The sequence below is a fragment of the Prionailurus bengalensis genome, chromosome E3, assembly GCF_016509475.1.
Source record: "Prionailurus bengalensis isolate Pbe53 chromosome E3, Fcat_Pben_1.1_paternal_pri, whole genome shotgun sequence".
NCBI lineage: Eukaryota > Metazoa > Chordata > Mammalia > Carnivora > Felidae > Prionailurus > Prionailurus bengalensis.
In genome coordinates, this window is record NC_057357.1 from 9,654,915 (window position 1) to 9,668,006 (window position 13,092).

Here is a 13,092-nt window from a genome sequence, read left to right on the forward strand (position 1 = left end):
TGCTCTTCCCCATACTGGCCCTGGGGGTCTTCCTAGAAGGCAGACAGTCACAGAGCCCAGCAAAGCTCTGAATTTAGTGAAACCGGGCCCGGCCACCTTCTGGAGGGATAGATGGCTGCCATGCTGACTGTCTAGCTCCTGCCACACCCTTCTTATGGCTGGGACATTGCCTTCCTGCTACGTGCACTCCCAGAGCCAGCACTGGCCACAGGACGTCTTCGTGAGAATCACACAAATGTGTCCCTTCTCAAGGACGCGGCCCCTCACCCACAGCAGGTACGACACTGCACAGGCCCACTTCTGCTGGGGGCTTGAGTCTGCGCTCCTACTGTAGCTGCAGGAGAGTGTGACTTTCCAGCCTCCCATGCAGCCAGGGTGCCCACCAGTCATGCACCCACACCAGACAAAGAAGTGACCGCCATGCCCAGCTTCCAGAGGCAACCAGGCCAGAAGCTCGCATGGTGGGACCCAAGGAATGCAGCTTTGTTCTGCACTGGGATTCCTGATGTGGTCTCTAGCCCTGGCTCTCAGAGCTCCAGGGGCTTCCTAAGCTCTTCTAGAACATTCCTTCCCCACCAGGCTCACCAAAGTTGGCTCCTTGTTCCAGTTGCTCCCTAGTCCCAGTGTTCCACTGTTTGCGGCTGAGAGCACACTGGGGTGGGGGTTCCCGGGCCCTGTGGAGCCTGAGCCCCCCCTGCCGACCGTTTCTTGGGTGTGTGAGAGAGACTCCACTTCTGGGCAGAATGCAGTTCTGCCCAGTTAAAAACGATTAAGAAGTGATTCAGCCAAATGAGAGGAGCAGTGAGTGACAAAACCCATGACAGACAAACGTCAGGGCTCCTGTTTTCTTTTCCCAAAAAATGACACCAGTCACAAAGGACCATGTTTCTAGGAAATGTTCGGGAAGTAGACAAGCGGTTGCCAGGGACGAAGAGAGGCGACTGCCTCATGGGCACAGGGTGTCTTTTAGGATGATTACAATATTCTGAAGTTGGAAGTACTGATGATGAGTGGACAGGTCTACGAATATGCCAGAATTCAGCAAACTGAACACTGTAAGTAGGTATATCGCATGGTATTTGAATTCTATCTCAATGAAGCTGATTATTTTTTTAAGTTTATTTATTTATTCCGAGAGAGAGAAAGAGAGAGAGAGGGCAGGGGAGGGGCAGAGAGGGAATCCCAAGCAGACTCCATGCTGTCAGCACAGAGCCCGACGTGGGGCTCACACTCACAAACCGGGAGATCATGGCCTGAGCCGAAATCAAGAATCTGACACTTAACCGTCTGAGCCACCCAGGTGCCCCTGAAGCTGATATGTTTTTTAAAAAGAACGTAAACATATCTTTGCCTTTTATAAGGCAGTCAGTCAACAAATGTTCATTAAGCACCCACGGGGAGTCAGGCACTGTGTTAGTTCCAGGGGCACCTTGGTGAGCAAATCAGACATGGTCCCTGCCCTCCTGAAGTTCACAGTTTAGTGGGAGAGATGCAAAAGTCACCCTGTTTAATGTCTAACTACAAAATGGAAAACGTGCTGAGAAGAGAAAGAAGAGGGCTCCAGGAGAGCTGAGGGGTCAGAAAGGGCTTCCCTGCAGAAGCCACACTGGAGCTGATGAATGATCTAGAGGAGCGAGGTGGAGAAGTGTCTTACACTGAGGGGGGAAAGCAAGTGCAAAGGCCCTGTGGCAGCAGGGCTAACCAGGGATCTGTGTGGCCAGAACACAGGGAATAAGGGATGGATCAACGGGGCCTCAAAACTGAGATGGTGAATCTAGACTCTGGTCTTGCAGCAGGAAGTGACTGCAAGTTGGGAGCAAAGGTGAACACCATCAGGTTCACAATCTGGTCCCTCTGGATACTGAGAGGAGGAGGGCTGTGGGGGTCAGGAACGCTGCTAGAGGCAGGAGGGGGCTGGCTGGGGATTGCAGGGACAACGGGCAGGAATAGGTGGCTCAGAGGCACAGACGAAGTGAACCCAGGGGGTGCGAGGGAGTGCTCAGTGCCCCCCCCCCCCCCCCCCCCGCTTAGTTTCCACCTGCTGTCATCCTGATCCTTTCGATTTCTGGTCTGATGAGTCATCTGAGAGTCATCACCCCCACAACTGCTGCTGTTTTTTTCTTCTTAACAATGAACTTGTTTTTTGCCACTGAGCCATTACCTTACACGCCAACGGATTTGGAGGCCCTCCCTCAAATATAGCCCTGGGGAAAAATTTAAAACGCTATTTAATAAAAGATGCACCATCACATGGCTGTCACTACAGGCTCTACTCAAGGCTGTCACGAGCTGGCCCGTGCAGAGCTGGGGTCCGGCTGGTAACCCTCTGGAGCGTGACTCTGGGGCAGAATGCCCCGACATGTTTCCTCAGGGCCCGTGCTGGCCATGACCAATCCTGCCGCCCTTTCTCCAAGTGGCTTCTGTGACACCCTGGCGTGCTGGTCACCACAGCCCTGGGCCAGAACACCCCCAGTCTGGCGGAGTCACAGGGTGGCCTCCCCCTGACCCAGGACAGGCTCGTAAAATATTAATGACTTGTTAACGTTCTTCTGAATGCACCCATCTGCTAAGATGGTGTGCCCAGAACCCCCTTTTCCAGAAGTCTGCTCTGAAGCAAGCTGGAGGACGGAACCACTTTCAGAACATAAAGCGCCTCCACCCCACTCCACCCTCATCAGAAACCCGAGCATGGCCTCTCCTGGGGCATCTCTCTCATCTACGAAGTCCCAGTTCCTTGGGTCACCTCCTGAATATTCTGGAATCCACCTCCTCCTCTCCAACTTCCTTTGTCTGCCCTGGTTCAGGCCTGGTTGCATTTGCCTGGAAGACCAGGCCAGTCCCCCTTGCTCTGGCCTCCTGTCTCCTAATCCCTGCTGCCAGCCCCCCGGGGCACCATTTGTGCCACCGAGGGGGAGACTGTTCACTGGTCTCCCTGACTCTCTCGCTCTCTCTTTCTCCCTCCCTCCCCTCCTACTTGACTCACTTCCATGGGCCCCTAAAGACTCCTCTCAGAAGTCACCCTTGGGAAGCCCCCTTGACCTCAGGTGGGGTCCCCCCCTCCCCCCCCCCCCACTCCCGCAGCCACGCTTCACCTACTGTGCTGTAGTGTCTGTTTTGGGCCCGTCTTCACAGTCAAGCCCCACATGGTCGGATGGGGCAAGCACAGCTCCTCACAGGGCTCCGGGGTGCCCTGCACACACAGGGGACATCGCTGGGGCTGTACCTGGGATCAGCACAGGTTCCGGCACTAAGAATAAGCCACAAGAGGGCCCTGGGACACACAGGAGCTCAGGGCAATTCTTGCTGCTGCCTGATCTTCCGGCCCTGAGCTGGTTCGTTCATGTTTTCACTCAGCCAACACCAGTGGAACCCTTTTCCTCCTCGCCATACCCGAGCTGGGTGTCTGGGCCCAGAGGGCCTCTCCATCTGGTGCTGGAGCCAAGCCTGGACAGGACAGCGCGAGACAGGCGCTGTTGGACACAGCTGGTGAGGGTGGGAGGCACTTGGAACGCTTAGAGGCCAAGAGGGACCTAGGTTCCACAGCAGCAGCATTTCAAAAGCGGCTGGCTCCCATGGCCAGATGTCACCCAGGACACGGGAGCCTGAGCTCCTGACTGCATTTGAATCGGCTTCTGCCTGCACCTGGAGGTATTGCGGCCGAAGGGGCTGCAAGTCGGATGGAGGATAAACCACTAGGGGCCAGGGCTTCATGGGTTTTGAAAGCAAAACCTCCCTGAAGTGTCTGCCTGGGAGACAGTACTGCTAAATCCGCGGAAGCTGCATTAGCCGTGGCCTCTTGGCCCTGAAATGCAAGGATGGGTTTCCCTGGGGCCCATTAGGAGACGGGGCCCCTCGAAAATGCAGTTAGGGCTGTGCGTCAAAAGGACAGGCTCGGGGGCAGACCCCAGGGTGGAAGGGGTGAAGCGGGGCTGGGCCCCGGGCGCAGATGCCCCTTTCCCCACACCAGCGCGGGCACCGCTAGGGGGACGGAGACCGCGTTTATTCACCTCTGAGGAGGGCAGGTACACATGGGTCACGGCCGGGCGCCGTGCAGGGGCGGGGGGGCCTGCATGCTGGGAGCCGCGGTCCCACAGGATAAGATGGGAGATGCCCGGGGACAAGAGGGGCGTGGTGGGGGGGGGGCGGCAGTGGGCAGAGCGTGGAGGACAAGTCGCCCAGCTTCAGTTTCTCCATCTAGAAAATGGTGGCGGTTGTGTAGACTGGACGGCCCTCAAGCGAGTGCGTGACTGCTCATCCCTCTGGCTTGACCCAGATGAGGTCTGGAGCCCTGACCTCCAGAAAGTGGCGACGGCTCCTCAGCATCAGGTCACCGCTGGAACCTGCCAGTCAATTGCCTCAGGCGGGTCTGTGAATACGAGTGCGCGTGCGCGGGGCCGGACGGCTGCGGTGCACCGGCGCCACCGTGTGGCCAAAGCTGGACCCACCGGCCCTGCGAGAAGTCGGACGCTAGGGGGAAGTCTAAAGTGTGTACTGCCTGATAGTGGGGGGCTCCGGGGCCTCAGAGAGCCCATTGGGGTGAGCATCTAAGGAGCTTGAACCCGAGGGCATGTGACAATCTGACAGCCCTAACAGTAACAGGTCACATCTGGACACGTGGTCATCTCAGGTCCAGAGTGGTGAGTGAGCTCCCCAAGTTCAGGACTGGTTCCTCCTGAGGCTCCATGTCTAACACTGGCAGTGGCATACAACAGGTGCTTAACAAATGGTGGAGCGAGAATGAGTAAGCCATCTGTGTGCAATAGGGTTGGAAGTGGTAGAATCAGTGGTCAGATGGCCACAATGTGCCTCTACACTCTGAACTTCTGGCCACCCTCAGAAAGTACCCCTGCCCGGGGAACAATGGAGGTGCCTCTGAAGGCTTCACTGCAGCCCCAGCCACTGGAAGGTGGGACAGAGAGACAGAGGGAGGCTCGGACTTCATGCACCCGGTGATGGGCCTGGCCCAGTCCCCTGCACAGGGCAGAGCAAGGCCCCCCACTGGGCCCCTCCTGGAGCCTGGGAGCTTCTGGTCAGTGTGGCCTCTCCACATTACCTCTCACAGAGGTAGGGTTGGAAGTGGGGGCTGCATGCTGGCCTGACCATGACCCTCCCCCCAGACTTGATGCAACTTCAGTTGCCTGGAGAGGGCAGAATGGAAAAGGCAAAGGCAGGGCTGCAGGTGGTGGGACATTGGGCGGGTAGGGAGGCGCAATGGGGGAGGGGCATGTGGGCGCAGGAGCTGGGAATGCGCACTGCGTATGTGGCCCCCAACTTCCCAGGGCCCCGCCCCAGCCCCTTCCACCAGGCTAGGGGCTGAGGCTGGGGAGGGGGTCCAGGCCAGGCTCATAGCCCACGGGCAGGGTGGCGGCCTCAGTGGGTGGGATGTGGTGGGTCATGTAGCGCTTCCCCTTGAAGGAGCCAATCCGCAGCTGCTCTGGGACTTCCTCCGGCCACCACAGGCTGGAGCTGGATGGGGAGAGGAGACCAGACTGGGTCCCTGCTGTGGGGAGCCATCTGCCAAGTCAGGGCCTCCTCCCGCAGCCTCTCCCTTTCCTTCCTTCCAGAACCTGCTTCTGGCCCACCTCCTCCAGGTGGTTGCCCTGAATACCCTGGTTTCTGTTCACTGAAGCCTCCTTGGAGAGAAAACACGGCCGGGAGGAGTAAGGCCGGGGCCAAGGACACGCTGAAGGACAGGGCAGAGCGAGGTGGCCCCTTCTCTGAACCTGTCATCAGAGGAGCCTCTGGCCCACCTCCCTGCTGTCCAGGTGAGAGATACTCAGGGAGGAAATTTCCCGCACACCCCTGGAAGGGGAACCACCAACTCAGCCGCAGTGTTCCTGGAGGGCTTTCAGGTGCTGGGACCAGTGAGAGGGAAGGGGCTCTGGGTGGAAGAGGGGCCCAGGGGGATGTCAGCACTCACAAGCGCACGGTGGACGCAGCCAGGAAGGCCAGGAGCAGGAGGCCGGCCAGAGAGGAGAGGATGGAGGCGATGACAATCATGTCACCGCTTCGCCGCCCTGGCCACGTGTCGATAGAGCCTGGGGCCTTCCCTGCACACAGCGCACACAGCGTACGCTCAGAGGCTGCCCCTCCAGCCCAGGGCAGTCACTTCCCCCTCCAGACTCACGCTCAAGGCCTGACTGCCTCGAGTCCCAAGACAGCCCCCTGAGCCCACCCCATTTGTCCATCCCAGCGGGGCATCAGTGCCCTCCCAGCCCGGACCACCCTCCACCACTCCAGCCTTTTTTCTTAGTCTCACTTTCTAGGCTGTTCTTGCCAACACGCCCACCCCACTGCACTGCCCACAGTGGGCAGAGCTGCGGCCAACCTCAGGACCAACCGGGTGGCCGCCTCGTTTCCTGGAGCGTGGCATTCAAGACCTTCAGATGACAAGACCCTCCACCCCCGCCAACACCCAGCTTCTACAGCCGGTCTCCCAGGTGTCCCTCACCCCGGGGCACTGGCCTTCCCACATGCAGTTTCCTCCGCCTGGTCCATCACCAGCCCTTTAGGGCCCCGCTGAGGGAAGTCTCCCAGAACCTGCGGCCCTGACTCTGACCCCAGCCTCTTGGTGCCCTGGCCCTTCTCCACCTGGCAGTGCTTGGCCCAGGGCTAGCTCCCCATTGGAGGGGAAGACTGTTTCTGCCCACAACTGGTCTGGGACCTGGGCACCCGAGGTTGTGTTGATGTGGATGGACACAGCTGGTGTCTCTGCCAGTGAGGCTGACCCAGTGCCTCCTCGCCCCCAGCATGAGGTTCTTTTGGGGGGATGGGCTGGACTTGGAGACTTCCTCCAGGCCCCCAGTCTCATGGCAGCAGGGGGAGGGGCCGGCTGAGCAGGACCACTGGGCAGAGGGTGACTTGTCCACAGGGGCAGACTGGAGCCAGAGCACGCCCCGCCCCCCTACGCTACCTTGGTGGAGAGTAATGGGGTCGGACCACCTGGTCTCGGCCTGGGGTGAGCCGCTGGCGTCCATCAGGAGGAACTTCACCCTGGGGAGAGGAGAAGGAGTGGGGCTCAGAGCCTGAACTGCCCTGGGCTCGGTGACCAAAGCAGCCAAGCCCCAGACAGTTCTGGGCCGGGCTCTTGTAGGGCCTGTCAGGGCCAGCCATGGCCTGGTCCTGCTCTGAGAACCCCCCCAAGACCTCTCTGGCCACAGTGACCTCTGCCAGCAGCCCCAGTCCACCTGAGCCATTGCTCTCCAGACTCCCCAGCAGGTTTAGGGGGCCCCCATCACTGTCCCATACAGAGTGTCTCAGGGAGTCAGATGGGGCTGGGGGCCCCGGGCCTTGTAGAGAACAGCTGGCCAAGTGACATCTAGAAAACCATAGAAGTCTCCCCAGTAGGGTCAGGCACCCTAAGCAAAAGCCCAGGGAGGAGAGGGGTGTTCAAGAGCCTGGGATCACAAGGAGAGGCAGGGTGAGACCCGAGGGCACCAGAGGCCATGCAGAGGAGCTCAGGTTGTATCTTTGTGCCAGGTGGGGGGCTTGGCAGATGTCTGAGCATGAAGGGACCCAGGCAGGCTGGCGTGGAGGGCAGCCAGCTCTGGTGGCTGCTAGGAATAGGGGCAGGAGGTTAAGATGAGGCTGAGCCAGGAAGTGGGCATGGGGGGAGGTAGGAAGGTGGTTCTGTCAGGGCCGGGCCGGGGAGAGGGCAGAGGGAGGCGGTTAACGGAGGTGCCGGTCCAGCCCACACCAAGCCCCACCTTCCCTGCGCCCCATGCTGGTTCTCTCAGCTGGACTTGGTCTCCCTGAGGACACCTGGTCCTGTCCTGTGGCCCAGGCGGCCCTCATCTGGACCCCTGCTCTCTCACTCTGGCTCCCCCCGTGACCCTGACAAGCCCTTGGTGCCCTGTGCCTCGGTTTCTTCACCTGTAAAAGTGAGCAGTAGGCTTATTTCCTGTTCCCCTGTCTTGTACCCACTGATTGGGTCTGGACTCAGCCCTGGGCTCAGATTCCTACCAGATCTACCCCGGGGCTAGTGGCTGCAGCCCGGCAGCTCCCCACCCCTGACCCTGGGCCTGAGACCCCACCCTGCCCCCACAAGCCCTGTGGTGCCCACTTCCTCGTGGGCAGGTCTCCTGGAAAGGCCACATTCTGCCTGCCCCCCAGCTTGGATAAGCGTTGCTCCCTGACGCCCCCCCCAAGGCTTGTGAAGGGGAGGAGCCTGCCGCCAGGATGGGGCCCTGGGGAGAGGCTAGGGAGGGCAGCCCTGTTCCCCCAGACCCCTTCTCCCCCAGTACAGGCCCTGTCCCAGGGTCCAGGCAGAATGACTCACCTGTAAGGTCCAGGGCTGGGGAGGGGGGTGTTGCAGAAGGGTGGCTCACGGAGGTCAGCAAGGCAGCCAGGGTCATTGCCCACCCGAAGCAGGGGGATTCCCCTGCCGCCCCCCACGGGGTCCTCACAGGGCAGCTGGTCCAGGGACAGGGGCAGCGTCATATAGTGGCCATCGGTCAGCAGTCGTGGGAAGGCTGGGATCTCAGCCAGCGTCTGTGGGTTCCGGAAGTCCCTGGAGGCTGCAGGAGAAAGGGACAGACGGATGGGGCTAGAGGGCATAGCCCCAGGCTGGGCCCGAGGCCTCCCACCCTGGCTGTCCATGCCTTCGGGCCCAGAGGCTCCCTCCAGACACAAATCAGGTCACTTTGTTACCCTCCCGGAGCCCCCCAGGATAAAGCCCCACGCCCAGTCCGCCTCCCTGCAGCTCTCCTCAGCCCCAGACCCGCACCATGACGCACCGTTGCTGAAGGCCACCACCAGCCAGATGGTGTTGGCAACAGCGGCATGCCCATCCAGGACACAGCGTGGCTGCTCCAGGGAGAACGTGGTGGCTGTGACCTTCCCTTCCAGGTCCCAGGCTGTTATCTGCGGCGTGTAGGGGATCAGCTCTGTAGTCACAGAGATAAGCATGAGGGTCCTGGGGCCTGCCTTCCCTGGGGCTGCCTTTCCCAGTTGGAGGGGTGGGCTCCCAGGGTCTGTGAATTCATCCCAGGACCCCCACTCACCCAGGCTCATACAGGGCGGGGGCCAGACCAGCGCCCCCATGAGGAGGAGAGACAGCAATGGGCCAGGCTGCCTCTGGGAGAGCCCCATGATGGCTGCCCAAGCCGGGGCTTCTTCCGCATCCACAGCCCAGGGCGATCTGGCCACCTCCTGCTGCACCCCCTCCCCCAACACCTTGACCCTGGAGGAGCTGGTTAGTCAGGCTTCCAGGCCAGCCGGCCGAGGGCTGGAAAGACCTGAAAATGTAAATGCACCCCACCCCTCGCACTGGCCCAGCCTACCATGAGGAGGGAGCTAGGCAGGGCTGCAGGGTGGGGCAGGCCAGTGCCAGGCCCCACTGCCGGGAGGGAGGCGGATGCCACCGGCCCCCCAGATGCCAGCCAGGAGGCCAGAGACTCCCATGTCTGAACAGGGGTCCCACCCAGCCTCCCAGCCCTGGAGAGGACCTAGTCTCTGGAAACATGGGCTCAGGGCCACATGCCTGAGATTCCCACACCCCGGGTGCCAGGAGCCTCCCTCTGGCCTTCCATCCCCACCCAGGGAGTGGGGAACAGAGCAGAGGTCCCGACCTGTCCAGCTCCAGCCCCACCACAGCCCCCCTGGTCCTGCTGCCATCTCTGCGCCCTGCCCTCCCTCCACAAGGCCACATTCTTGTCTGAAGGAAGAATCTGGAGTCAGACGAAGGACCTCTGACAGCTGACAAGCCTCCACTTACTTTACTCCCTTTGGCTCTATTTTTTTTTAATTAAGACATAATTCAAAAGAAGATAGAATTCACACAGTATAAAATTCATCCTTTTAAAGCGTACAGCTCAGTGGGTTTTCACAAGGTTGTGCAAGCATCACCCAGGTCAGCACATTTGCAACACCCCAAGAGGACAGTCTGTACCCACTGAAAGTCACTCCCCATTCCCAGCTCCCCTGGCAACCTCGCACCCGCTCTCTGCCTCTACAGACTTGCCTGTGCCGGACATTTCACAGCAACGGAATCACACACGTGGCATCTTGCGTCTGGTTTCTGTCACCTAGCATCCTGTTGTCCAGGTTCGTCCACACAATAGCACGAGGCGGGAGTTGGTTCTTCCTCAGGGCTGCGGAACTTTCACCCCACCGGATGGAAACCAGGCATTTTATTCACCGGCTCCTCCGCTGACACCCATTCCCGCTGTTTGGCTTCTGTAAGTAAGGCTGTCATGCGCGCTCATGCCCAAGTTTTGTGTGGACCTGTTTTCCGTTCTCGGATACACACCTGGGGTGGAATTGCTGAGTCATAGGGTAACTGCTTTTTTTTTTTTTTTTTTAATATTTTATTTGTAAGTAATCTCTATACCTGATGTGGGGCTTGAACTCGCGACCCCGAGATCTAGAGTTGCATGCTTTGCCAACTGAGCGAGCCAAGTGCCACAAGACACTCAAACTTTTAGATGGAAGAAAATGCTCTAATATATAATACACTCAGCTTTAAACCAACACATCATGAAATAGAACTTAATTTTTTTTTCTTACGGAGAAAAGGACCTCAAGGAGGCAAAAGTATCCCTGGCCCACTCAGGATGTGCCACCCTCCCCACCGGGGCCCTGCAGCCCCAGGCCCCAATCACCGCCCCCAGGCAGACAGCAAGCTGGGGTATTTGATGTTCCTAAGAGGGCTGGGAAGAATTAGGACTTCAAGGATGACGTCAAACCAATCCTGGCCCAATTCCAGCCCCGGCTCTACGCCCTACTATGAGCCTGCGACCTGGGGCGGGTCACTGCATCCATGACCGTTTCCTCATCCGTAACAGGGAAGACAGCAGCACCAGCCACATGTGAGTGGCGCTTTACTGCGGGAGTGAACGGGACGGTGGGCCTGGCGGAGCTGCTGGACCGCACACGGCGAGAACTGGAGTCGGGGATGGGGAAGCAGCAAGGTCAGTGCTCGGGCTCTTGGGCCCTCTCTGCGGCCTCAGTTTCGTCACTGGGGAAAATGCGAGTCAGACGGGCAGCGTGAGCTCCCTCCTGCCCTGATGCAGCAGGGCACGTATGTGTGTGCTGCCTTCTCACATCAGAACACACACACACACACACAAAACCTCACACACACACAAAACCTCACACACACACACACACACACACAACCACACACACACACACACACACACACACACACACACACACACAAAACCTCTCCACCAAAAACATACCAGGGCCTGCTGACTTTGGCTATAGGGCATTTATTGCAAACAGAACATCTGAGGTATGAGAAGCTGACCCAGAACCCACGCCTGCCCTGGCTACGATGGGGGACGGGGCAGTCTCGCCTCACCCCACGCCAGGCCCCCGGCACTACGGCCCCGAAGCAGCCCGCCAGCGGCAGAGGGCCCCACGCACTGAGGTAGCTGCATCTTAAGCCCCCACAAGTACAACTCCCCAGGCCTGCCTGATTCGCCTGTAGATCTGGGCCTGGAGGGGAGGATGGGGGCAGAAGGCGGGCCCCCACAAACCTCGCAGCCTCTGAGGAAAGGCACCTTCCCGCCTGCCCATCCCGGGGCAGCCCAGCCGGCAGCAGGGGGAGAGGGCAGCTGGCTGCCAGAGGCAGGCGCGGCAGGGCGGGGATGGGGCCGACCAGGCCCGGGGCTCACTGCTGCTCCAGGCAGTCCTCGGTCACCCCCTGGGCGGCCAGCTCGGCCAGCACATTCTGCAGGTAGTTGGGGTCGGGGTAGCCATGGCCTGTCACATTGCGGTCCATCTCTGTCTTGTGGTGGATCTCGTTCCACACCACTGTGTCGGTCTCTCCCGTGGTGCTGGATGTCCCGACCGTGAAGATCAGTCGCCTCTTCCAGGCCACTTTCAGCAGCTCCAGGACCTGCCCTCGAGGAAAGGGGGGAGGGGAAAGGAGGGAGGGCCTGGTGAACAAGTGCAAACCTGGGCACGGGTTTTTCACTCTGGAGCGGTGGGTGGCCAGGTGACAGGGTGAGAGCATCTGCGGCTCCCCCTCCTTCCCTGGTCTGATCTCCCCAGCAGTGAGGGCTGGTACGGCAGGAGCAGCCACCCACCAAATGCCAGCTGCGGGGTGGGGCACACTGAGGGGCGAGGCTCTCTGTCCCTTTGGCCTTTACTGCGAGCCACTGGCAGGCTGAGGTTGGGCCGCTCTCCCAAGTGATCACATCCGCAGTTCCGGGCCGGGGCCCCATCTGTCGGGATCCTCAGCCTCCAGCCCCAGTCTTGACCACCGCCCCCACCCCCCGGAACTCCATATGCTGACCTGACCGCCCAGGAGGACCCCCCACCTCAGAGGGCGCCGCCATCCACTGCTCTGCTGCCGCTCAAGCCACACCCGGGGCCAGGCTAACTCTGCCCTACTTCCAAGTCAGCCTCTCCCCAGGCCAGGCTCACAGCAGCCAGAGGGCGCCCGATGCCTCACTGCCACACACACACACACACACACACACACACACACTCACTCACTCTCACTCTCTCTCTCTCTTCTCTCTCTCTTCTCTCTCTCTCTCTCTCTCTCTCTCGGGGATCTGATCCTCCCCAGACGCCTCACACCCTCCAGCCCAGCCCACCTCTGCGACTCTCAAAGTTGCCACTCAAGCTGCTCGTCTGACCAGAATGCTCTCCTGGGTTGTAATGCAGAGGTGGCTTGCAGGCCATCACGGTCACCCAGTCCTGTTCCTTTGTCCCCACTCTGCCCAATGCGTCACACTAGCCTGACTCAAGAGCAGGTGACCCGGCCAGAGAGGTTGCTAGAAGTGGCCTCCCCTCCCTGCTGGTCGTCTCTCCCTGCTGGTCGTTTCTCCTGGTCGAGGATGCCTCACGGATAGCAGGCAGCCCCGGGAAGCAGTGGCCAGCACCCCAGCCAGCCCCAGAAGAAGGTGAACAGGGCAGAGCAGGTATGGCCACCAAGCTGGGCCCTCCCCATCCCACCTGCTCGAACAGCCCATGAGCAGCCAGGCCAAGGCCTGCCAGCAGAGGGCGGGGGGTGCCCCCAGGGTGGTGGGGCCTTACCTTGCGGCCCTGGGCATTGTCCGGAAGGTAGCACTGACGGGGAAAGCCCCTGGCGGTGAATGGCTTCCCGGGATTGGGGTGCTCTGGGCCCTGCAGGAG

At 60.1% G+C, this 13,092-nt stretch overlaps 2 protein-coding genes across 4 annotated transcripts in view; both read right to left on the minus strand.

Annotated features, from left to right (window-relative positions):
* Positions 1-3,066: 3,066 nt before the first annotated feature.
* Positions 3,067-10,239, minus strand: UPK3B (uroplakin 3B). 2 transcript variants are annotated; one of them, XM_043559819.1, is made up of 6 exons: positions 9,962-10,239; positions 8,736-8,885; positions 8,279-8,516; positions 6,914-6,993; positions 5,921-6,050; positions 3,067-5,466 (listed from the first exon to the last, which is right to left on the minus strand). In XM_043559819.1, exons 1-6 carry the CDS (start codon positions 9,972-9,974, stop codon positions 5,307-5,309), a joined length of 771 nt encoding a protein of 256 aa, XP_043415754.1. In that variant the 5' UTR covers positions 9,975-10,239; the 3' UTR covers positions 3,067-5,306. The 2 variants fall into 2 exon arrangements, with proteins under 2 accessions (XP_043415754.1, XP_043415752.1); XM_043559817.1 differs by lacking the exon at positions 9,962-10,239 and adding an exon at positions 9,003-9,224 and having other exon boundaries at positions 3,068-5,466.
* Positions 10,240-11,193: 954 nt separating this feature from the next.
* DTX2 (deltex E3 ubiquitin ligase 2) overlaps positions 11,194-13,092 on the minus strand; it is a 35,509-nt gene continuing 33,610 nt past the window's right edge. For both annotated transcript variants that reach the window (XM_043559816.1, XM_043559815.1), the window contains 2 exons: positions 12,994-13,083; positions 11,194-11,845 (listed from right to left, as the gene is read on the minus strand). In XM_043559816.1, the coding sequence (XP_043415751.1) occupies positions 11,618-11,845; positions 12,994-13,083 (318 nt within the window). In that variant the 3' untranslated portion in view covers positions 11,194-11,617. The remainder of the gene's footprint in view (positions 11,846-12,993; positions 13,084-13,092) is intronic.